The 26128-nt window shown below is 45.7% G+C and overlaps 1 protein-coding gene across 8 annotated transcripts in view; it reads right to left on the reverse strand.

Moving 5' to 3' along the window:
• PPP1R13B (protein phosphatase 1 regulatory subunit 13B) overlaps window positions 1-26128 on the reverse strand; it is a 139281-nt gene that overhangs the window by 71247 nt on the left and 41906 nt on the right. For 7 of the 8 annotated variants that reach the window (XM_073349755.1, XM_073349758.1, XM_073349757.1 and 4 more), the window contains 2 exons: window positions 20858-21005; window positions 1508-1627 (listed from right to left, as the gene is read on the reverse strand). In XM_073349755.1, coding sequence (XP_073205856.1) covers window positions 1508-1627; window positions 20858-21005 — 268 coding nt within the window. Of the gene's footprint in view, window positions 1-1507; window positions 1628-20857; window positions 21006-23541; window positions 23682-26128 lie in introns of all 8 variants that reach the window. The other variant, XM_073349756.1, reaches the window with a different exon arrangement.

Below are 26128 nucleotides of genomic sequence, written 5' to 3' on the forward strand. Positions count from 1 at the left end.
AACTTTTAATCCGTGTGCCTGTTGTGAGCTAACAGCTGTGATGGACTTGTAATCACAGAAAACCCCCTTTGGTAAGGTCTGAAGGACTGTTCACCTGCCAGAGCCTTTGTGGGTGTTGGGGTGATCTCTGGTAACCTTGTCAGCATGCATTTGGATTCTTTTATTGTTTTTAATAGGTTCTCTCTGTAATGCTTTTACCTTAAGAAAAAATTGCTTAGAAAGTGTTATGTGGTAACTTAACTGGAGGGCAATTATGCCATTTATAACCTCTACAGAGAAGGCAAAACAGGCCTGCCAAAGCAGTCTGAGTTGCTGGGAATTCACAGTGTAGGCATGGAACGTGCAGCCTGGAGATATCCTCATTAGGAAGAAGGGAGACATGTGTCTCTGTCCAAGAGAGGTGATGACTGGGGAGCCAGAAGCCTAAGAGAGGGTGCCCTTACTGGACCACGAGGGGGAATACAGGTACAGCTGCCCTGAACTGTGACAAAATGCTAACTATTTTAATACATTCCTGTAAATAATTCCATAAAACAATTTGATTAGTTAGCTTTAGTTATTATTAAGGCTGCAAGTCTGTCATGGAGGTCACGGACTTTGTGTGACCTCTGTGACTTCTGCAGTGGCTGGTGCACCTGGCCCAGGGGCAGTTCAGGCAGCTCCTGTGCCAGTCACACCAGCTGCTGCAGGGGCAGTCTCGGGCCACTGTGCTCCTCCCCACAGCAGCAGCAGAATTTGGGTGTGAGGGTGGAGGGGGTTGGGACACGAGACAGGGTGAGGCAGGCTCTGGGTGCCGCTTACCTGGGGTGCTCCCCAGAAGCAGCAACATCCCCCTCACTCAGCTCCTAGGCAGAAGAGTGGCCAGGCAGCTCTGTGCACTGCCTCCGCCCAGAGCACCAGCTTCACAGCTCCCATTGGCTGGGAAATGGGAGCTGCAGAAGGGTAGAAGGGGGGTGCCTGCAGGTGGAGGCAGCGTGCAGAGCTGCCTGGCCATGCCTCCGCCTAGGAGCTGAGCGAGGGGGATGTCGCTGCTTCCAGGGAGCCCCCCAGATAAGCACTGCCCACCTCCCCTGCCCCATCCCGCACCCAAGCTGTGCTGCTGCTGCTGCTCAGGTGGGAGGCGCAGAGCCAAGTATGGAGCCTGCCAGCCTCACCAAACCCACACCCCCAGCACCAGCGGGGGTCCCAGGCCGCGCGCCGCTGATCATCCCCCTTCCAGCACCAGCAGAGGTTCCAGGCCGCGCACTTCAGCAAGCCCCCCGCACCAGCGGGGGTCTCAGGCAGCGTACTGCTGCTGACCTCACACCCGCACCCCCACCCCAGCACCCACAGTGGCCCCAGGTAGCCCCCTCCCCCAAGGTTTAGTCGGGGTATATAGTAAAAGTCATGGACAGGTCATGGGCTGTGAATTTTTGTCTACTGCCCATGACCTGTCTGACTTTTATTAAAATTACCCATGACTAAAACGTAGCCTTAGTTATTACCTGTGTAAGGTAAGTGTACTTACTCTGTTCATTGTTTTCAGCTGGAGATTCCTCATGCCGAAGAAAAAATTTCACTTCTTCCCTACGGGGTCCCCACTTCTGTAAATGGTCATACATCATGTGATCAAAGGGTATAGGGCGTTCTGGAAATATAGAATAAAATATTTCTGAGTCCAGCAACTTCTTACAAAGTACACCGGACCCTCGCTAGAACACGCATCTATATAGCACGAATTCACATATAAAGCGGTCGCAGCCATGAATCTCATATTTAATTACTTTACTTGGAATTCATTTTAACGCAGTTCCCGCGTTAACACGGTACCGCGCATGGATCCCAAATCCCACGTTCTAGCGAGAGTCCGGTGTAACATTAAAAAAAACTGCTTTAAAATGTGGGTGCATTTTTGGCACTTCAAGCAGTCATCTAACAACTTAACACGTAGAAAACGAATTCAAAATAAAAGCAGAAACAAGAAGAAAATAACTGTAACAGCATATTAACATACTATTAAAATAACTAAGTTAAGTACATAACAATAGCAACAGTGACAATTTTAGAAAGTACAACCACCTACATAATTTCAAAGTTTATAATCCTATTATGCACTCATTTAAATTTTGCCAGGAATTCTCTATCACCTTCTGTGACATTATATGATTAAAATACAACCACGTAGATCAGGGGCAGGCAAACTTTTTGGCCTGAGAGCCACATTGGGTTTCGGAAATTGTATGGAGAGCCAGTTAGGGGAGGCTGTGCCTCCCCCTGGACTCCTGCCCCATCCAACCCTCCCTGTTCCCTGACTGCCCCATCCACCTCCCCCCCCCGGCTCCCTGTCCCCTGATCACCCCCAGAACCCCTGCCCCTGACTGCCCCCCACCGTCCCATCCAACCCCCTCTCATTCCTGACTGCCCCCCCCGTTCCCCACCCTCTAACCACCCTGACCCCATCCACACCCCCTGATCACCACCCCAAATTCCCCTGCCCCTCTATCCAACCCCCCCTGCTCTCTGCCCCCTTACCGTGCTGCCTGGAGCACCAGTAGCTGGCAGCGCTACAGCCATGCCACCCAGAGCATTGCGCCAGTGTAGTGTAGTAAATTCCTCTCCGTAACTGCTACCAGTAGCACATTCCTAAGCAGAGCAGTTTAAATACACTACACCAGCAGCATGGCGTGCTGTGGCTGCAGGGTAGGAGGAACAGTAGGGGAGGGGCCAGGACCTAGCCTCCCAGGCCAGGAGCTCAGGGGCCAGGCAGGAGGGTCCCACAGGCCAGATGTGGCCCGCGGGCCATAGTTTGCCCACATCTGATAACTACCATTGTTATACAATGCAACAAATCTTGTACAAAGTATGTTATGTAAGGTATCAATGAAAAAGTTATGGTTTGCTGAATGTGATTATCCTATTTGTATGCATGCATCATTTTTGTATCCAAAATTATGAATTTTGGCCATTTAACTGCATTTCAAATGCATTTGCTCCTGGATAACACCCACAAGGTATTTTGCATCCAGTCTAGCCAGCACACTGTGAAGGGAATACTTCTATTGACATCCCATCAAAGAACACAATGGGCCATAAAAGAAGCTTATCCACACCTGATGGACTTTCCTGAGACCATTTTAGCTAGAATATGAGTAAGGTCCCTGGTATGACTCATCGAAGCATGCAAGAGCATGTGACTAGATCATGTGGTACTGAACTCCATCTTGTGTGCCTGTATTTTTCCAGAAACTGTGCTGAGGGCTCTGCTTCGAACACCGAGTTGCCCTCGACATAGGAGAGCCTATAAAAAGCCCTAGAAACATCTCCATTTTGCTTCTTCCCTGCTCTGATCTCTGGCTTATGGATTTATACTAATGGGAGCATTCTAACCAAGGGACTAAGGGCCTTCAAATCATTTGGAAGCAACCGGAGACTTAAAAGCCAGCAGTTTATGCCATCACTACTTGAAACCTGATCCAAGAACTTTGCAATTATTGTATGTATTTGATTCCTTTAACCAATTTAAACTCTTACCTCTTTCTTTTCTCCTATAAACCTTTAGATATTACTGTGACATTACTGACATAATCTGGGACCGTATAGATCATCGTTGCAACCAAGGTCCTGTAGTGGCACCAAATCTTATATAAAGGGGGTCAAACGAGGTGTCTAAGACAAGGTTATGGTTTGCTGATTATGATTATGCTGTCTATATGTATCATTTTTGTAGCTGAAGTTATGAATATTGGCTCTATACTGTCTGTATTTCAAACTTATGCTATCCTTCTGGGTGTCAACCCCAGAAAAGTTGGTGTCAGCTCTGCCTAGCCTGCTTGATGGCCCATTAAGGGCCATCAGCTATACAACTGATCCACTGAGAGAAGACAGTCACTCCTTGTGACTCAGCAAGGTGTACAGGGACATGCCTATGGACAGCTCTGAGGTTTTTCCATGCCATGTGATGGACAGCTTGTCTTTGGAACAAAGAAAGAAAGACCACATGGCAAGAGAATATAAAAAGCTGCTGCAGATCCTCCATCTTGTCTTCAATCCTGCTTCATACCTCTGGAGGAACTTTGCTACACTGAAGCTTTGAACCAAGGACTGAAAGACCCATCCCAGCTGTGGATGTACTCCAGAGACTTGATTTGAACCTGCAGTTTATTCTATCACTGCTGCAAGCCTGAACCAAGGACTTTGCCATTACTGTATGTAATTTAACCAATTCTAGCTCTCATCTATATCTTTTCCTTTTATGAAAAAATGAAAAAATCTTTAGATTTTAAAGGAGTGGCAACAGCGTGATCCGTGGGTAAGATCTGATTTGTAGAGTGACCTGGGTCTGGGGCTTGGTCCTTTGGGATCAAAAGAACCTTTTTTCTTTTAGTGGGATATTGGTTTTCATAACCATTTGTCCCCATAACGAGTGGCACTGGTGGTGAAACTGGGAGGACTAAGGGAATTGCTTGTGTGACTTGTGGTTAGCCAGTGGGGTAAAACCAAAGTCTTCTCTGTTTGGCTGGTTTGGTTTGCTTTGGTGTGCACAGAACCCGAGCCTTGGGCTGTAACTGCCCTGCTTTAAGCAATTTGTCCTGAATTGGCACTGTCAGTTGGGTCCTGCCAGAGCCAACATCGTTACAATTATGTATTTAAGGGTTGGTAACAAGATTTAAGGGTTGGTAACAAGATTATTGGGTAAAATATGAGTTATATAGTGACCTGGGTATGTGACTGGTCCTTTAGGATCAGAAGTAAACTTCGATTGATGAAATTGGTTTTAAATAACCACTCATCATTAAGTCTAGTGTCTGGATGTTGAATTCAGGACTGGAATACCTAAGGAGGTTGCATTTCTGACTTCGTGTTAGCCAGGGTCATGATACAGAAGTTTTGTTGCTGGGTTGGTATATCTTACGGAATAACCACCACCAGTTTTGGGGTGTGTCTGCCTGTAGGGGGGGTGGCTACCCTACTCCTAAAATAGAAGGAGTTAAAAGCAGCCCTGGAGAGGGCTGTGGCTGAGGATGGCTGACTGGGGAAGCAGCCACAGCTGGGCCACGCCCCAAATCAGGTCCCCAGCTGGCCTGTATAAAAAGGCTGTGAGCCAGAAGCCCAAGGGCTCTCTCTCCAGGCTAAGAGAGAACAGGGCCTGCCTGCCTGACAGGGTACTGAGGGTAATGCAGTGCTGGGGAAGGAGCAGGCTGAGCGGGGGCCCTGCAGGCTGGCAACTCCCCAGACTGTAGGGCCTGGTCCACGGCCCATAGAAGTACTGGAAAGCAGAGGAAGGCAGCAGGTCTGAACCCACTTGCCTATGATAAGTGGCCTTTACACTGCAGTCTGCCCCAGGGAGCGGGGGCTTGGTGATGACTGGCAGGAGCCTAGACTGAGGCAAGGTGGGGATAGTGGGTTGGGGGGTCCCCAGGAAGAGGAGACCCAGATGCAGCATGTGGGGGTACTACCAGGGGGAGAACTGCAGAGAAAGGGGCACCGGGGGTCCATGAGAGACACAGGGGCCAGAGCTGTGCGGATCACTGCTTGCAGAGGGTGCTCCAGGCTGGAAAAGAGCTAATTCCCAATGACCAGCAGGAGGTGCCGCAGGGGTGAGTCTGCTCCTTTACACTGCCCTGTTTCTCAGCAGTTTGTCCTGAATTTGGTATTCTCAGTTGTGACCCACTGAGGCACGGTGATGTTTAAATTTTGCCAGGAATTCATCAGCTACACCCTTTTCAGAGAGTTAAACCTTTCAACTCTGTTCTCCTTTGCCAATTAGGTTTTCTGTTCCTGTTATGAAAGCACCACACTCAGTCTGAACCATAAGAATTCCAGTGAAGTCCACCAGATTAATGCCATATATAATACACATGTAGAATGATAACTAAATACTTAAGGATGAATTATGTGCTACCACTCTAAGAGTAGATTACACAATAGTCACTAATACAGCAGAAACTGGTACAAAATGGCAGTAACCAAACAAATCCAGGAGTAAAATATAGACTAAATTTTCTGCAGTATTACAATTAAATCTCTCTCTCTCTCACCAAAAGAGAAGCCAGATGTCAGGAAGATAGCCCTCTTTGGCTATAAACCCATGTTTATTATCCCTAAATGTGTCTTATCTAGACCAGACATCTCCCCCAGTATAAATACCAGTTTGGTACAAATGTAATCCTTAAGAAAACAAACCATGTAAAGCATTAGGAAAAGACCTAAATGTGAAAAGGAATGTGGGGTTCTTTATCAGAGCAATAAATCTAGGTGTTAATTGGGTTTTTTCCACTCTTCCACAAAAAACTATGTAAATCCACACAATTTTCGAAATATCCTAGCTGGAAGGAATTTTATTACTCTAGAAACATCTGATTCTGTCCTTAAAAGCCTCTAGGAAAACAAAATGTAGCTGGAAACATTTCAAACTCAGTTTATTTCTTAAACATTGAAGAGTCATTAAAAAATATTATTACCTTTCATCTAGCAGAGAAAGATGTAAAACAATCCAATGACTGGAAGTTGAAAGTGGACAAATTCAGACTGGAAATAAGGTGTAAATTAACAGTAAGAGTAATTAGTAAGCCTGCATGTCTGTCATGGAGGTCACAGAAGTAATGGATTCTGTGACTTTCTGTGACCTCCGTGACTTCTGCAGTGGCTGGTGCTGGGTCAGCAGCAGCAGCAGTTTGGGTGTGTGGCAGGGTGCTCAGGGCTAGGGCAGCAGGCTGGGGTACAGGGCAGTGCTTACTGGGGGGAGAGAGGGGGCAGCTTCCTGGCTCCCACCAGCATGTCCCTACAGCTCCTAGGTGGAGGGGCAAGAGGGCTCCATGTGCTGCCCGAACCCACAGCTGCTGCCCCCTTTGGCTACTGTTCCTGGCCAATGGGAGCTGCAGGGACAAGCCGGGCAGAGATGGGTAGGGAGCCTGCCAGCCCCACCAACCCTTCCCGTCCCAACCCCCAGCACCAGCAGGGGTCCCAGTGTGACATTCTATACCTTGGGGGAGCGTACTGTAACCCCCTTATTCCTCATTTTCATATAATCATGATCCTACATATAAAGGATGCTTTGCAAGGTATCAGAGGAAAGGTTATGATCTGGTGAAAGTCATTTCTCTATCCATATATGTGTATCATTAATGCATATGAAGTTCTGAGAATTGTGTTGTATGGTGATCACTAAAACTATGTAAATTGGGGAATCAGCTAGATATTAGCTTCCCAGAGGCAACAGCAAGGAAAGCAATCAACACTTGGGTGGAGTGTCAAACAACCAATCAATAGCCATTCTCCAGCAAGGGAGCTACAATGCAATGACTCACCCTGCATGCCGTGACGCCAGGGGAATGCTCAACCTTGCTTGGAGAGACTCAGCAATACCCCCCAGACATGCCTGGTCTTGTGCTCCCCAAGCACATGGACTTAGGGTATAAAACAGACAGAGTGGACACATACTGGGCCCTTCTCCTGCCCCAACCTTCACTGCAAGCAACTAAGACACGGAGAAGACGGCGACAAGACTCTAACAGGGGAGATTGGCCCATGTTTAAGGAACAAACCTGTATATTAAGAAAAGGAGTACTTGTGGCACCTTAGACTAACAAATTTATTTGAGCATAAGCTTTCGTGAGCTACAGCTCACTTCATCAGATGCATGCAATGGAAAATACAGTGGGGAGATTTTATATACACAGAGAACATGAAACAATGGGTGTTACCATACCCACTGTAATGAGAGATCAGGTAAGGTGAGCTATTACCAGCAGGAGAGAAAAAAACCTTTTGTAGTGATAATGAAGGTGGGCGATTTCCAGCAGTTGACAAGAACATGTGAGGAATGGGGTGGGGGGAATAAACATGGGGAAAGAGTTACCTACTACAGTCCAGGCCCAACAAAGAAAATAACAGAATGCCACTAGCCATCACCTTCAGCGCCCAACTAAAACCTCTCCAACGCATCAAGGATCTACAACCTATCCTGAAGGACGACCCATTGCTCTCACAGATCTTGGGAGACAGGCCAGTCCTTGCTTACAGACAGCCCCCCAACCTGAAGCAAATACCAGCAACCACACAACAAAAACACTAACCCAGGAGCCTCTCCTTGCAACAAAGCCCATTGCCAACTGGGTCCACATATCTATTCAGGGGACATCATCATGGGGCCTAATCACATCAGCCACACTATCAGAGGCTCGTTCACCTGTACATCTACCAATGTGATATATGCCATCATGTGCCAGCAATTCCCCTCTGCCATGTACATTGGCCAAACTGGACAGTCTCTACGTAAAAGAATAAATGGACACAAATCAGACTTCAAGAATTATAATATTCAAAAACCAGTCGGAGAACACTTCAGTCTCTCTGGTCACTCGATTACAGACCTAAAAGTCGCAATTCAACAAAAAAAAAACTTTAAAAACAGACTCCAACGAGAGACTGCTGAATTGGAATTAATTTGCAAACTGGACACCATTAAATTAGCCTTGAATAAAGACTAGGAGTGGATGTGTCATTACACAAAGTAAAACTATTTCCCTATGTTTATTTTCCCCCCCACCTACTGTTCCTCATACGTTCTTGTCAACTGCTGGAAATGGCCCACCTTGATTATCACTACAAAAGGGTTTTTTTCCTCTCTTGCTGGTAACAGCTCACCTTACCATACACACTAACTAGAGTGATCAGGTAACACCCTTTGTTTCATGTTCTCTGTGTATATAAAATCCTCCCACTGTATTTTCCACTCCATGCATCCGAAGAAGTGAGCTGTAGCTCACGAAAGCTTATGCTCAAATACACTTGTTAGTCTCTAAGGTGCCACAAGTACTCCTGTTCTTTTTGTGGATACAGACTAACACGGCTGCTACTCTGAAACCTGCATATTAAGGACTGCAATATACAGTGGGGTGAGGAAAAACTGCTTAATCTAGATGTTGTCCAGTCTAATAGGGTTGAGAGTTTAGACTGCGTGCTTATTTTATTTTATTTTTTGCCTATCGCTTAAATTAACTACAAAGATAGATTGTTTGTTCTACCTGAAACAGTGCGTTTGGTTTAAAGTCAGAGACTCCCCTTGGGATAACAAGCAGGATACATATCAATTTCTTTGTTAAATTGACGAACTCATGAGCTTGCAGTGTCCAGTGGGCATAACTGGACACTGCAAGACAGAGGTTCCTAGGGTTGGTCTGGGACTGGAGATATTGGCTAGTGTCATTCATTTGCACAATCCAAGGAGCAGCTTACATGCCAGAGGCTGAGAGTGAACAGCCCAGGAGTGAGGGCTCTCACAGCAGAGCAGGGTAAGACTGGCTCCCAGAGTCAAGGATTGGAGTGACCTAGCAGATCACTGGTCCAGATAACACCAGGGGAACATCACACCCGAACCACGCGCCACTGCTACCCGCCCTCCCACAGCAGCACCAGCAGGGGTCCCGGGCCGTGCAGCACTGCCCGGCCCCAGGAGTCCCAAGTCAGGTGCAGCCACCTACCCCTCCCCCAGCATGGGTCCCAGGCCACTCTCCGACACCCTCCTACCAGCATCAGCAGGGGTCCTGGACCACATGCCGCCGCCTGCCTCCCCCCAGCACCAGCCAGGGTCCTGGGCCATCCACCCAGCACCCCCAGACTGCCCCTCCACAACACCAGTGGCCCTCTGGCCCAAGTTTTAGTTAGGAGTATATAGTAAAAGTCATGGACAGGTCACAGGCCGTGAATTTTTGTTTACTGCCCATGACCGGTCCATGACTTTTACACAAATACTCATGACTAGATGTAGCCTTAGTAATTAGACCATTGGAAAAATTGACCAGGGTCGTAGTGGATTCTCCATCACTGCCAATTTTTAAATCAAGACTGGATGTTTTTCTAAAACATATGCTCTAGGAATTATTATTTTGGGGGAAGTTCTATGTCTTTTGTTGTATAGGAGATCAGACTAGATCACGATGGTCCTCTCTGGCCTTGGAATCTATAAATGGCAAAAACCTTTGTGAAATGCATACTTGCAAACTGCTAACTGCAAAGCTCCTAATACTGTTGCTATGTAAATGATAAAATGCCTTATGTACCAACCTCAAATTTAATTGCCTTCTTAAACAGAATACTAATACAAGAAGCCATCTGAGTATAGAATATTTATATTAACAATAATTACTGGCAGTGCTCAAACTCCCTCACTTAACTCAGGAAGACAAGAACCATCTCTTCAAAAATTGTTATAAAGAGTTAAAGAAATTAATTCTTTAAGCTAAAGATTTTTTTAAGAATTGTTTAATTTTAAAAGATGGTTTTGAAAACTGAAAACTTATATATAAAGTACAGGAGTGTTTGGACTTTTTAAAAACAATTTCATTACATGTCATATGCTAATAAAATTGAACAAGTATTTCAGAAAATGGACTGAAAGAAAAAGTTAAAACTAACTTTAAAAACATTTCTTAGAATCTCCTGACACAAGTACAAAGACAAGTAGAAATTATGTATATCCATTAAAGAGACTGCATATTCGAAAACTGAAGGTATCAACTAAGCCAACCCCCCACCGGCATGGAGTCAATGAAAGAGTGATAGCAACAAACTTCAATCTAAATAAGACTGACAGATGCCTGTTTTCCTATTGAATGGAAGTAGGAGGAAAAAAGTATAAAAAACCTGATGAGAGCCCCGCACACACTCACCCCTCTGCTACTTTGCTTCAACAACAAGGAGTCTACAACTCATCCTGTCCATCTGTACAAATAAACTATCATAGACAGTTAAGAAAAACACAAAAGACAAAAGTAATCAACCCAAGGAAAACCTCCCCAAGACTTCAATATGGATTGATGAGAAAAGTTAACTAAGATCCTGCCAAAGGATTAGATTTACAAACTCTTGTAATGATTTTACTAGAATACTGAAATGCAACTGTAACTTAAAATATTAACAACTTCTCCTGTTGATCATCAGATGGTTAGACCATATACTCCTGAAGATGCAACAGGGACTAAACAGTGGTAAACAGAGAAATAGTGGGATTTAACTGGATTTAAGTTTCTTAATATTGGTTCATTGGCCTGTCTCAAGATAGAAGAAGCCATTTAAGGAGCTAAGTAACTGATTTAAATAGGTTTATTTGATTTCATAGGATTTAGTTACAACAATCTGTTTTTTCCCAATTTACAAACTGGATGATTATTATTAACAAGACAGGTTTCACCTACCCTAAAACAAATTATTTTTCCCATACATAAAGGTTTTAAGTGTTTAATAAGATGAGACTGAATTCACAATATTTTAGGAAACAATATATTTTGCACTTAATTTCCCAAACGAAGAACATCCCTGCATGTGGTCTACTCTCAAAGGTGTAATCACTGTTAAGGCTCTACACATAAGGCTTGGCTACACTTGCAAGTTACAGCGCAATAAAGGAGCCCCAGGCGCACTAGCTCTCTACCCGTCCACACTGGCAAGGCACGTAGAGCGCTCTGACTCCGCGGCTATAGCACTGCTGGTACTCCACCTCGGTGAGTGGAATAATGTTTGCTGTGTCCCTGCTGGAGTGCCGCGGTGCCAGTGTGAATGAACTGTTGCTTTACTGAGCTCTGATCAGCCTCTGGAAACGTCCCATAATCCCATTAAGCCAAGTAGCCACTCTTGTCATTGTTTGGAATCAGCTATAGGAATGTGGAAATGCTCATTTAAAGCTCAGTTTCCGACAGCCAGCTGCTTATCTCCTCCAAGACAAAGCAACCATTACTGTGGAGTGCTGTGTGTTAGAGAGAGGCGGGAGAGGAGGGAGGTCTGCTGCTGTCTGGACTTACAGGACAGTATGCTGACATGCTCTAAGCCCCCCAAAAACCCACTCTCTCCCCCCACATACACACAACATACTCCCTGTCACACTCCACCCCACCCCCATTTGAAAAGCACGTTGCAGCTACTTGCATGCTGGTATAGCTGCCCATAAAGCACCGCTCCCAATGCCGCCGCAAGTGTGGCCACACCAGTGTGCTTGAAACCATCAGTGTGGACAGCCTGCAGCGCTTTCCCTACTGCGCTCTACAAAGGCTGGTTTAACTCAAAGCACTCTACATCTGCAAGTGTAGCCATGCCCACAGAGGCAGACAGAAGAGATTGTAATAGAACACAACTGACAACCAGTTTATTTCAATCATTTCTATTTTGTTTAATGATTTCTTATCTTTAATAATAAATCAGACCTAGTTAATGCTTGTGATGCTTTTGCTCGTTTTTAATCATTGTCCCCCCTAAGGCATGGAAAAGAATGCCTGTGACTATAATAGTGGGAATCATATACCCTGAGATAGCGTCATAATTGCATGTATCAATAATTAGGTCATAAGAACAGCCATATTGGGTCAGACCAATGGTCAATCTAGCCCAGGATCCTGTCTTCCAAAAATGGCCATGTATGGGGAGACTTTGGCAAACCAGTAAAATGCCTGAAACCACTATGGCTTATTGCTAAAAGCAGCCAAGGCAGCAGGCTGTAAATTGGCCAGATCAGCAGGCTTAGCTTAACCAAGGTGGGGGGGGAGGGTGTCTTTGGGTGCTACAGAGAGGGCAGCTTGACCCCGTGTCCTTCCTGATAAGAATTGTGTTGAAGTGGCTGATACATACATTTTTAGAAGAGCAGGATATGCCCCAGGAATGTCTATTGGGGCCTCAAGGCTGCAAACTCTGGAAAATCCCACACCAGTTAATTGATACTCAGAAGGAACCTCTTGCTTGACCACTGAAACTGCTTACTTAACAAGTTTTCTTTAAGGGACATGTCATTCTATTACTAATGTATAAATAACAGGGAAAGTTTGAGGTAGTTGGACTCTTTTTGGACTCTCCCTCTGGATACATCTTGCAGTCCCCACTGGCAGACGGAAGATTTGGCCACTGGACGCCTGCTGCTATGTCATTCAAGAGCCACACTCAGCTTTGGTAATTATCAAGGGTTGGAGTGTTTTACTAACCTTTTGCAGACGTGTGTAACTGCTTGAGACTAAGTAAAATATAGCTTTAAGTGAAAGCACTCGTGTTGTCCTGTTTGTGCCAGCCACCTATCAGTCAGATGTTCATGTCTTCCCTGATTTATTTCCTGACACCACCTCACACAGAGTAAAAGTTACCAAGAGCTTTGGGTTGAAAGATCCCCGGATAACAGCCAAGGCCAGGTGCTTCAGAGGGTACGAACAGAACAGGCAATCATCAAATGATCCATCCTCTGTGGTTCACTCCCAGCTTTTGGCAAACAAAGGCTAGGGACACTTAGACCATTGTGTTGCATTCCTGCCCATCCTGGCTAATAGCCATTGATGCACCTATCCTCCATGAGCTTATCTAGTTCTTTATATGCCTGCTATAGTTTTGGCCTTCACAGCATCACCTGGCAATCAGCTCCACAAGTTGACTGTGCATTTATGAAGTAGTACTTTTTTGTTTTAAACCTGCTGCCTATTCATTTCAATGGAGGACCCTTAGTTCTTGTGCTATTAGGAGTAAACAACATTTCCTTATTCACTTTCTCCACACCAGTCAAGATTTTATACCTCTATAAGACCTCTACCCTATCCCCCTTTAGTCTTCTCTTTTCCAACCTGAAAAGTCCCAGTCCTTTAAATTTCTCATATGAAAACTGTTCCATACCCCCTAATCATTTATTTCTGTTACCATTCTCTGTACCTTTTTGAATTCCAGTACATCTTTTTTTAAATGGGGCGACTAGAATTGCATGTAGTATTCAAGATGTGAGCGTATCATGGATTTCTATAGAGGCATTATATTTTGTCTTCTCTATTCCTTTCCTAATAGTTCCTAACATTGCAAACTTTTTTGCCTGACATTTCACATTGTCTGAAAACAGCTGCTCAACTATCCACAACAACTCTAAGAGCTCTTTCTTGAGTGGTAACAGCTAATTTAGACCCCCATCATTTTATATGTATAGTTGGGATTATGTTGTCCAATGTGCATTAGTTTGCATTTATCAACATTGAATTTTATCTGTCATTTTCTTGCCCAGTCACCCAGTTTTGTGAGATCCCTTGGTAATGCCTCACAGTCTGCTTTGGACTTAACCATCTTGAATAGTTTTGTACCATCTGCAAATTCTGACACATCATTGTTTACCCCTTTTTCCAGATCATTCAGAGTATGTTGAACAGTACTGGTGCCAGTACAGACCCTGGAGAGACACCCACTATTTATCTCTATTTCTGAAAAACATTTATTCCTTCGTTTTGTTTGTCTTTTAATCAGTTACTGATCCAAGAAAGGACCTTCCCTCTTATCCCATGACTGCTTACTTTGCTTAGGAGCCTTTCATGAGGGACCTTGTTAAAGGCTTCATGAAAGTCCCAGTATCCTATATCCAATGGATCGCCCTTGTCCATGTTTGTTGACCCCCTCAGATAATTCTAACACATTGGTGAGGCATAATTCCCTTTACAAAAGCCATGTTGACTCTTCCTCTGCAAATTGTGTTCATCTATGCGTCTGATAATTCTGTTAATACAAAAATTCAACCAATTAGCCTGGTATTGAAGTTAGGCATACCAGCCTGGAATTGCCTCTGGAGTTTTTTAAAAATTGGCATCATATTAGCTATCCTACAGTCATCTGCTACAGAGGCTGATTTAAATGATAGGTGTTTCCTTGATTTGGTAGTAAAAGAAACAAGCAGTAAGAGCTGGCCTTCCTTTTCTTGTTGCTCTGGCCTAAACATTTTAACAGAATTTGACATCCAATTTAAAATTACTCCTTTCTACCCCACAATGCATACTCATTTAAATTCCATCTCAATTCACACTGCAGTTCAAACTTGCTTCCATTCCTTCCACTAGGAATTTTCATCTCATTTAAAAAAAAAAAGCAGCTACAATTTCCTTGAATATAACAAATGCAAGAAGGATGTTGAAGCCTTCTTCTAGTGCATATACTAATATGTTACCAAGGCACCACCATTTAAACCTAAACAAAATTAGTTGTGTTTTGAGTATAAGTGTTTGTCTTGACTAGGATTTAAAGGTGCTGTGTTAAAGAGTATTAGCTAACCTGTTCTAACACTAATGTAGACAAAACAGTGTATGATTAACATGAACTAAACAGACCAAGTTAACTTGAATAGTTTAGCATATGTTGAAGTTACAATAACTTGCTTGTGCTGGAAATGGCCCACCTTGATTATCATGCACATTGTAGGGAGATTTCAGAGGAACAGCCGTGTTAGAGTGGTCACTTTGGATGGGCTATTACCAGCAGGAGAGTGAGTTTGTGTGGGGGTGGAGGGTGAGAAAACCTGCATTTGTGCTGGAAATGGCCCAACTTGATGATCACTTTAGATAAGCTATTACCAGCAGGACAGTGGGGTGGGAGGAGGTATTGTTTCATGATCTCTGTGTGTATATAATGTCCGCTGCAGTTTCCACGGTATGCATCCGATGAAGTGAGCTGTAGCTCACAAAAGCTCATGCTCAAATAAATTGGTTAGTCTTAAGGTGCCACAAGTACTCCTTTTCTTTTTGCCCACACTAGTGAGTTTTTGAACTTCTCTAAAATGGATCCTGTGACAAAGTTCCTGCTCTACCCTTGCTGGGTCTTGCGCTTATTGGCAGATTTGCTCACCTTGGAGCTTCACAGCAGCCCTCAGCTTGGCTCTTTCTGAATTCACAGCCCAGGTTGACTCCTCCTGTGTCTGACCAGGAGTTGGGAGGAACCCAAACCCGCCCTCTACTCCAGGTTCCAGCCCAGGGCCCTGTGGAATGCAGCTGTCTAGAGTGCCTCCTGGAACAGCTGTGCGACAGCTACAACTCCCTGGGCTACTTCCCCATGGCCTCCTCCCAACACATTCTTTATCCTAACCATAGGACTTCCCTCCTGGTGTCTGATAATGCTTGTACACCTCATTCCTCCAACAGTCTGCGTTCTCACTCTCAGCTCCTACTGCCTCTTGCTTCCAGCTCCTCACATGCACACCACAAACTGAAGTGAGCTCCTTTTTAAAACTCAGGTGCCCTGATTAGCTTGACTTAATTGCTTCTAGCAGCTTCTTGATTAGCTGCAGGTGTTCTAATCAGCCTGTCTTTATTGTCTCCAGAAGGTTCCTGATTGTTCTGGAACCTTCCTGTTACCTTACCCAGGGAAAAGGGACCTACTTAGCCTGGGGCTAATATAGCTGCCTTCTATTACTCTCCTATAGCCATCCAGCCTGACCCTGTCACAATCCATAAGCCTAAAGCTTGATCTACATTTAGAAGGTAAGTCGCCATAGTTACATTGGTCAGGAGGTATGAAAGACATACATAAGCTCTGCTAACAACCTCCAGTGCAAACACAGCTATGTCAATAGAAGAGAACTTTTGTCAACATAACTAATGTAATTCAGGGAGATGATTTATCAGTGCAGATCCTGCAGGTCCGCAGCACACATTCATTGCAGGGGTCCCAAAAGCCCAGGGCTCTGACGATCAGGGCGTCCAGCTGCACCTCATAGCCCTTTGCTCTCAGGGTGCCGGCCAGAGGGGCGTATTTTTCCAGTTTCCGAGCTCGGGCTTCTCGGAAGGCCAGGGTCCTGTTCTCAAAGGGGACCGTGATGTCGACGAGGATGATCTTTTTCTGGGCCTTGTCAGTGACTACCACGTCGGGTCGCAGCGGGCTGTCAGTACCGGGGATGGTGCAGTTCACAGCGACCTCCCGCAGGCACGGGCGATAGCTTTCACCAGGCGGTTCTGGATGGTGTTGTGGCGCAGCCGCCAGGCTCATGCAGCTGCAAGCCCTGCTCCAAGGACATGGGGCAGGGTCTTGTTGGAGTAGCCGCACTTCCTGCGATGCTTGTCTCGGTTCCTGTGGCGGACGGCTCCGTTGAGCGGGACACAGTTGAGCCGGGTGCGGTGGATGAACCGCCAGTCAGCAAAGCGGGTGAAGCCGCCCCCGGCGAGGAAGTGGTTGCTGGCATCCCACTTGCTGGTCAGTTCAAAGGCTTTTCCCTGGTCTGGCTTATGCTTCAGGGCTTCTATGTACAGCGAGTTGATGGTTGCCTTCAGGGTCCTCTCCAGCATGCCCCTGGTGCGTGGGGTGACTATGGTGGTGTCCTCAGACCTGATCTGCAGCACCAGAACTCCCAGCTCCTGGCGCTCCTCGCACCACTCCCAGCGGCAGCCGATGTGCTTCCCCAGGCAGCGCGTGGCATTGCGGGCGCGGGACCACAGCGAAGCGATGTCACCCCCGTCTCGGCCAAATTCGCCATCCAGGGAATCACTCAGGAAGCTGGCGGTGTCTTGGTTGGAGGGGGCTCTGCTGATCCGCTTTTGTGTTGCGTCATGGAGGGCTTTTGCTGCGATGCTCTTTACCATGGCGTCGGGACATGTCAGCAGGCGGAAGGCATGGGTGATCACCGCAATGTCACACAGGTCACCCATGTGGGGGACATTGGCACCGCCATGCCTGTGGGTGATATAGACCAGCTCATTGTGGGCTCTCTGGGGAAGAAACAACCACTTCTTCACCAGCTGCCAGATGATCTTGTCTGCCTTGTTGAGGGGTACCTTTGCCATGGCAGATCCCCTTAGGACAAACGAGATGCGGGGGATCAGGAAGGTGTTCAGGGCGTTTATCTTTTGCCACGGTGCTAGCAGTGAGGTGTCGATCTTGGCAGCATCCTGTAAGATCTCTTGGATGGTGTCCTCGGGTGTCTGCTGGACACGGAAACCCATCGGTGTGCTGAGGTGTCAGTAGGCCTGGCCCTCTGCCAGGGGGATGACAGGCTCGCTCTGGATCTGGAACTCCATTGCCTGCACCGAGTCCCTTTTGCTGCCATCGATGTGGAGGGATGCGCACTTCTTTGCATTGAAGCAGAGCCCCATCCAATTGGGGGCTCGACTGGTGGCATCTAGCATATGCTGGAGGTTCTCTGAGTCATCTGCGGTCAGGACCAGGTCATCCGCGTAAGCCAGGACGCTCACCCTCTCACCGTGGAGGTTGAAGCCATCTGCGCCCTTGGAGATTGCTCGCAGCAACGGCTCCATGGCGAGGTTAAAGATGATGGGGCTGAGGGGACAGCCCTGCTTAACTCCGCTCCGGATCGGGATCTTGGCGGTCTCCCCTTCGACCAAGCGAATGGTGGTGCTGCATCCCTCGTACATCTCTTGGATCACACGGAGGAAGTTCTCTGGCATCCCAAACTCCTGGAGCATGGCAAAGATGTGGTGGTGGGGCATGGACCCAAAGGCATTGGCCAGGTTGAGCCCTGCTACCGTGCACTGCCTCTGCACCCTTCTGGCCATTTTGATGATGGTTTGGAGGACAAAGTTGTGTTCATAGCAGCTCTTGCAGGACATGGAGCAAAGGGGGCAGGAAGCAAGGTGGGGGTGCGGAGCCAGGGGAGTTTCTGGGCATGGGTCTGACCCAGACCCAGCCAATCCATGCAGGGGAAGTGCACTTCTCCCCCACCCTCATCCCAGCTAGGACTAGCAGCTCAGCCCGGCAGAGGGTAGGTAGCAGGCCAGGTGTGGTGGGCTCCAGATGCAGGGGTGAGGCTTGACATGGTGAGGCTCGTGGTGGTCCAGATGCATGGATGTGAGGTCTGCCAGCATCACAATAAGCATATATCAAACAGTTTGATAGCCCATACAGCAGAAGCTACATGTCTACTTTGAGAGATTGTTCAAGTTTTTACTAATCTTTGTGGGAGGATCATATTCTAGATAAACTATCAACTTCAGGATTTTTGCCCAAAGTGTTCAGCACATTGAAAAGGTCATGAACTACAACCACAAAATTGTAGTCTTTACTGGATCCGAGTAGTTATTATAGAAAGCTTGTGCCTATATTTGTCACACAGGCTGTACCCTGCCATTCTCACCAAAACATTAGAAACTAAAAATATCCAGTGAGCGTCTGAATAAATCACTTGCCAGGTAATCTTTTGTAGCTAGTTGATACTACATTCTCTGAACAATCCAATAAATTCATCCTTACTTCGGATACTTTGGAGGTACATACAGGAACAAAGTGAAGGGCTAAAAACATTCAAGATATTAGACCTATTCCAGTGGTGTCAAACTCCTTACTTGTGGTCCACTTTATGTATTTATGCAGTCCACATGACATTCAGATTCTTAGGAAGACAATACCTTCAGTTACATTTGGTTTGCATTTAGAAAGTTTTCTGTGCATCCATGAGGGTTAGCAGCTTACTTCTTAACAATGGAAGTGGATATTCTTAAGGCTGCAGACAGTCTGTAACAATGACTCAGGTGTGAACTTCCCCATCTTTCATTAATCTAACTGAAATGTTTAAATGACACTTAAATGTCAGCATTAACTATTCTATTGCTGATCTTTAAAAAGGGAGAGCCATTCAGAAGGAAGAAATGAGAAGACACAAAGAAAAGAAAAACAAAAGGAGGGATGGACCTAAAATGTAATCATCTCTTCCCACTGAGTGACATGAAATTTGACAATAATGCACTTAGCAGTAGTAAGTAAAGTTAAAAGCCCTATTCTACCCCCAATCCTTTGCAAACCTTCCACTGATATCACTAGGAGTCCTGCTGAGACTTGAGGCTAGTATGATTGAGACTTGAGCTAAATTTATACTCCAGCCCTTGGACAATTCAAAATGGAATATAGCCTCTACACAGAGCCATGAGGTAATTAAGACAAATACTATACAGCACTGTGGTGCTGGGAGGTGGGGTGGAGAAAAGAGGGGAGACACACATTAGACCTCACAGTGCCATTCACAGGAGTGTGTCTAAAGAACTATAGAGATACTTTAAGTTTTGCTTTTTTCTCCCCTCACAGGAGAAATACTGCACAGTACATTTATACTTAAGCTTGGAAATATATTACTAAAAGCCCAGTATTGTACACACCCATCCTGTGAGTTTAACTCAACATGGGAGCTGTGCAAATGGAAGAAAGGAGCATTTTAAAAAAAGTTAGATGTAGGTTCTGAGGTCGTAGGAGAAGACGCATTGAGATACCTCTCACTTCTTTAGAATCTTGAAATTAATAAAGAGAATAGGACTTCAGTATTATCTGAACAGCTTATTCTGGAAGGGCTCTACAAATGTCTGAAGAATGCCACCCAATCTTCCCCAATCCTAAAGCAAGGCTAGAGAAGTTAGGAAGGGAGATTTCATGGTTTAAGATAAACAAGGAGACGGAGACATATGGAAAACCACTTATTTATGGAAAATTAAATACAAGACATCACAACCCAGAGCCAGAAGCATTGGCTATCACCAGAAATGAAGCTTCCATGAAAAGAGGAAGATAGAGTGCAGAAGCACAGCTGAGCTGTACTGCATATATATCCATTGTCTCAGGCAAGTTTGTACTCAGCATGCCTCAACCATGCCTCCACCCATGCTATGGTAGCTACACTGCTATTTATACATGGGCTAGCTCAATGAGAGCTAGCATGTACATGAGCAAGATAATCACACCTCTAGCTTGTAGAGCAGCTGTAGCCTTAGATCCCAGTTGGGTTTGCAGGTTTGATAATTGGGGGGGGGGAGAAGAGAGAGATTTTAGCTTAAAAACCAAGCCCAAAATGAATTTACTAAACTAAAATTTCTGCTTAAGTAAAATGTTCAGTTTAGCTGTTTATTTAAACTAAAAATGTGAAATGTCTCACATAACCTTAGAGACATTTATTGTTTGTCTACTACATTTCATAAAATATTCCAGCTGGGAAGGGACAAGGGAAAAAAATCAGCAAGGGCTGTATTTCTTTTTACAGCTGTGACCATTTGATATCTTAATATTCAGCAAAAAATTCTCTAGAAAAAGCAAAATAAACTAAAAACCAGTAATAAAATCTACATTTATCTTAATAAATATGATGAAATGTACATCTGTTACCAAGGAGCACTTCGCTTACCATTTCCACGCCACACTTCAGCCAGATGGCAGCTTCCTTCGCCGGGTTCTTTGCAGAACTCCACAACATCTCGACAGGTTGTTTCTGGTGTAATTGGAACTTCTGTCAAAATCTGTTCATTGTTGCTCAAGAACACAGTTAATATCATCTGAAAAGAAGAATGATACAACAATTAAAAACACCAAACGGAAACAGAGTCCAGTTTTATACAGTCTTCCTTTAAATTGATATTAAGGACACAGACACTTCCTATTTAAAGACCCCATTTTCAATTCCTTTAACTGTTTGGGCTGAAATGTTCTATGTTGGGTGTCTGTATCAAGCTGAATTTCTTTTTTTTTTTCTTTTTTTTTTTTTTTTTTTTTAAGAAAGGTCCAGCCAGAATGGTTCAGCTCTTGCTGAAAATGAAGTGAGGACAAAATAATATTTCTGTTTTTTCCCCCCCCGTATTAAAAGGCTCTCAAGACCTTTTCTTTGAAATATTCTAGTACCCCCCAGTCTTTGGAGCAGGAACTTGAAATTTGGGGGTGCCTTTGTGTCAGGTATTTGCTTTTGCCATCCCTGTGAAAATCCACCTAAATCTGACCAACCTATAAATCGGGGGGGGAGGCGGGGGGAGGAGAATAGAACAAAAGCACCGAGTTTACACATGCCCAGCAAACTTGCTAGCATCTAAAAACTAACCGCTTCTAAGAGTCCCTCACCAAGCTCACTTGAGCCTCTCAGCTGCTAAAGCTAACCAGACTGTGTACATGCCATTCCCACAGAGACTGAGCATGTTCCATCCATTCCCTTGCAGCCCCTATTTGCGAGCCATCCCACAGAACAACTGAGCATGTTCACTCCAACTGGGGACTAAAGGAGTGAAGCTAAGACTTTTCCTTGTAATGGCCACTGCCTCCAGGCCAGGGCATGGCCAGGCCCTAGAAGTAACAGCATAGGCAACAGTTATAATAGGCCATGCCAGGCTGTGCCTCCCCTCCTGAGATCACAGCCATCTGCATCTCTTCCCGACAAGTCACCTGAGCTTTTCATATGCTCCATGCAGGTTCCAGGGGGGCTGGAAGATCTAACAGTCATCTCCCTGGGGAGAAGCAGATACTGCCTTCTCAGCAGCACTGGAACCTGCATGGAACATATAAAAAGCTCAGGTGGTTCATCGAGAAGAGACGCTTTTCCTACGAGGTGGCTGTAGCCTCAGGAGAGGAGGTGAAGCGCAGCTCGGCAGGGGGCTCTGGCTGGCCCAGGGCTCCTCTGGCTGTGGGGAGTGGGAGCTTGGGGCTCCAGACAGCCTAGGGGCCCTCCAACCACAGGGGGACTCCACTGACTGCCCAAAACTGCCTGCCTGTCTTTTGCTGTCAGTGACACACTGACACTACCCACTTCCAGTAGGTGCCAGCATACAGGAGGAGGCTACCAGATTCAAATACAGAGGGGACAATAACTGTGCTGGGGGGGGGGGAGGGGAGAAAGGAGCAGAAGGAAAGGTGATACAAAAAGATGGGGGCAGGGGAAACAGACTGTCAGGAGTAAGGCCCTCAGGTGTACCTGCTCAGTATTTACTATGCCCTAACAAGCCAGCTAGGTTGCTTGATGGACTCCCCTGCTTGACTGGCTGCAAAAGCCACCAGGCAGGTTCTTAAACCTAGCAACAGCAGTAGCTCTCTGGCTGGTCAATGTACGTGCCCATGTATGTTCCGCCTCCCTTTGCTCATCTCTTGAAGCCCTACTCCTGATCTGCTCTTCCACCACTCCAGGCCAAAATCCTGCCCTTCACCCAGCCTTGGTGCTGCCTCAGAACCAGCTCTGCTCCGGTCTTCCCTGACTCCCGATAATCCAGTTCTGATCTGCAGTTCTGCCTCACTTAGATCCAATGTTCAGGCTCTGACTTCAGCCCTGACCCCCCCCCCCCCCCAGCTCCCACCACTAAGCACGGCTGCCTACAACCTGGTCCACTGACACAGGCAGAGAAACTGAGTTTGGAGGGAGAAACTGACTGGCTGGGCAAGAGAGGGGACTCTGGGACTGCAATTAGAAGCCAGTTGGCTTTCAGAGGAGAAGGTATGAAGTCTGAGGATATTGGGATTGGACAAGGAGCTAGAGTACATGGGGACAGCTGGAACTGGCCATGCAAGGAGACTGAGTAGGAGCCAAAGAAAGGTTAGGGTTAGAGGAAGAATGAGCCAGTGGATAGGGTGCTAGCCTAGAACTTGGAAGACCTAGGTTCAATTTCCTGCTTCACCAAAGATTGCATGTGTGATCTTGGGCAAGTCACTCAGGGCTAGGTTCACACAGGTACTTAGGAGTGGTGACACTCAGTGTCACCATATCTTTTAGGTGCCCAGAAAAAGAATCACTAGGATTCATAAAGTCTGAGTTTGGTGCTCAGGCCTCCTGCACAAGGAATGGAGGGATATGAGCCTCAGAATGGAGATTTACAAAAACCAGCACACTAGGCAGCTCTCCACCTAAGCTAACCAAGATAATGTCAAGTCAAGGGGTATGTACTAAATCCTGCACATCTCAGGAAAATTGGCACTTAAGCCCAGGCTGCAGGGAAGCACCTCCCTCTGCTTTCAGATTTTCAGCTATAAACCCTCACCTATGACTTTTGCAAGAAGCCAGGGAGGGAGAGGAGAGGAGTTCCCTCATAAAACTTTTAGCCCAGAGGCTAGGGTACTCACCGGGGATATGGGAGACCCTCAGTTTCCCTGAGGGGGGAAAGGGATTTGAAAATGGGTCTGCCACCTCTTAGGGGAGTGTCCTAGGCACTGGGGTATATTGATGTGGAGTTCCCTCAGTCTCTCCTATTGACGCTGTTCCACTGTAGATAAATAATGCAAGAATCATTACACAAGAGAGAACATGTGTTCAAGTATGAAAATGATTCTGGAGCTTGGTGGCTAGACCATTCATATGAGAGGTGGGAGGAGGAGGATCAGGTCCCCTGGCTCCTCCCCTGCAACCCTCCACCACCTGTTTTGTGCCAATTTGCAATCAGGTCTCGATCCAAAAGGTGAGTGCTGAACATACTTACCTGATTAGTCCCCGCAGGAGAGTTTAACAAAGGAACACCTATCTTCCCTTGGTTCATGCATAATTCTGGGCCGTAAGCGTCCAGATGCCAAGAGTGAGGCTGTCCCATACATGCCCAGAAGCAGAAACATAAGCAACTAAGGAATTTTATTACAAAAATTTAGGCAGAGTTTAAGTGCCTAGAGGGTTTGGCAGCAGCAGAGTGTGGGTTTTGTAAATCCCAGAATCAGGCTCCACTAGCAGTTAGGCAGCCAACTCCTTTTGTGAAACTAGCCCTCAGTCACTGTACTTCAGTACTCCATTAGTAAAATGTGGATAAAACAGTACTTCCCTACCTCAGAGGGGTGTTCCATTAGCTCAGATACTATGGTTAGAGGGGCTCAATAATACTAGGATAAACAGATAAGGGGGGTGGGGGAAGGAGAGACTAAATGAGGAATGAGTTAACTGGGACTGGCAGGGCAAGTTAAAACTGGGCCTGGATGTGGGGAGGGAAAGAGTTGGGGCAGGGGAGATGGGACTTGGACAGTGAGTACAAAAGGGAGAGAGAGACTACAACTACATGGGCAAAGAGGCTGAGAAACCTGAGTAACAGAGACTGGGACTAAGTAGGCGAGGAAAATGGAACTGCTACAAGGAGCCAGAGGTAGGGAGAGACAGGAATGGGACAGGTTAGAGACAAGAGGGTAGAAAGGGTCTAGTCTAGGAGAAACAGGCAGAAAAAGTCAGTGTCCACTAGATTCTAGAGCACTCTCCCCCAGAACCTACAATGGAGCCCAAAATTCCAGAATCTTACCACTCCACTCCCCCTACTCTCCTGAAATCTCTGTCAGTGGGTTTCTCTCAAAGTGCCCCCCTCCTCTGGTACTGATCCACATGACACATTATTAGTGATGACACATTATTAGTGCGATCAGTTACTCCAATAGTAACAGGTGGCAGAGATCTGTCTGGTGGATCTAAAGATACCAACTCTGCTGATGATCACTGTGGACATCAGTATGCCGTTACATGATGAAATTTGTTTTTTCAGTACACTTCTTAAAAAGCTAGGAAGCTACATGCACACAACCACACTGAAATATTAGGATTACAACTTCAAGCATTCAGAAGTTACGAAGTGTCACAACTACTGTTACCTATGTAGCCTTAATTCAGCCCCCACGTGCATATGCATTATGCTACAGTTTGTAAGTAAATTATCAGATACTATTTTTTCCACAGTGCAGAAGATGGACCTGCCCTGGGCATGAATCAGGGTTGTTTTAAAGAAGTCTTGTCTGTAGGACCCCCGCCTTATTTGTTGATGAAGTTGAAAGGTGTGTAGTGAATGACTTTGGAAAGAAAAAGGAAGGTCTCATGGGTAAGGAAGTTGAATACTGTCCTAGTGAATTGGATTCTATCCCTACCTCTGCCACAGAGTGGCAGCTGGGCTGGAATATACAGGGTGCTATATAGTGTTAAATATTCTGAAAAATCAGGTCCTAGGTAACTCAAATTAAGCACCTCAAATTAGTGGATACTTTTGAATAGAATCTCTGCACCTCAGTTCTCCATCTATAAAAAGGGGATAACACCATCCCCTTACCTTACAGGAGTTTTATGAAGAATCAACATTTGTGAAATATTACTACGGCCATGAGAGCCATAAGAGTTTGAGGAAATTATTAATTCTGTCTTCAGAGCAGGGTTTACATAGTACGCACTGTGCGGTAAGAGGCCAAGGGCTACACATTGAACAATGAAGATTAAACAAAATATTAAGCAGCTTCTCAATCAACGGATTCTCATTAATCCATCCTAATAGACTTAAATTCGATCCTTACACTCATAACAAATTTTCATTCACAGACCTCACACAACTTTCTAAAAGGGGATGATATTTGCATAGTTTTAGTGATTCAAAACTGCAAACAGAAACCAAGTGTCCTAGCTTTTAGCTCCGTCCTCTATACCACTGTTGCCCCCACCTCCCTTCAGCCACCTCCTTCCCAATATACTGAAGCTTAAGGTCTTTGAAATCAATACACTTCCATGTTGGAAAGGTAGTAATCTAAAGATGAGGCTACACTAGACAAATTCAGACCTATGGCTCTCCACCAGTGGTAACAATGTTGGAAGCTATAGTGTAGATAGGATGCAGCCATCTTTTGATTAGATAACAGTTGTAAAAAAAAAAAAAAAAAAAGCCTGTACCTACACAATATCTTCGACTGTCATTAGCACAGTCAGTGA

Source organism: Lepidochelys kempii, chromosome 6 (assembly GCF_965140265.1).
Source record: "Lepidochelys kempii isolate rLepKem1 chromosome 6, rLepKem1.hap2, whole genome shotgun sequence".
Lineage (NCBI taxonomy): Eukaryota > Metazoa > Chordata > Testudines > Cheloniidae > Lepidochelys > Lepidochelys kempii.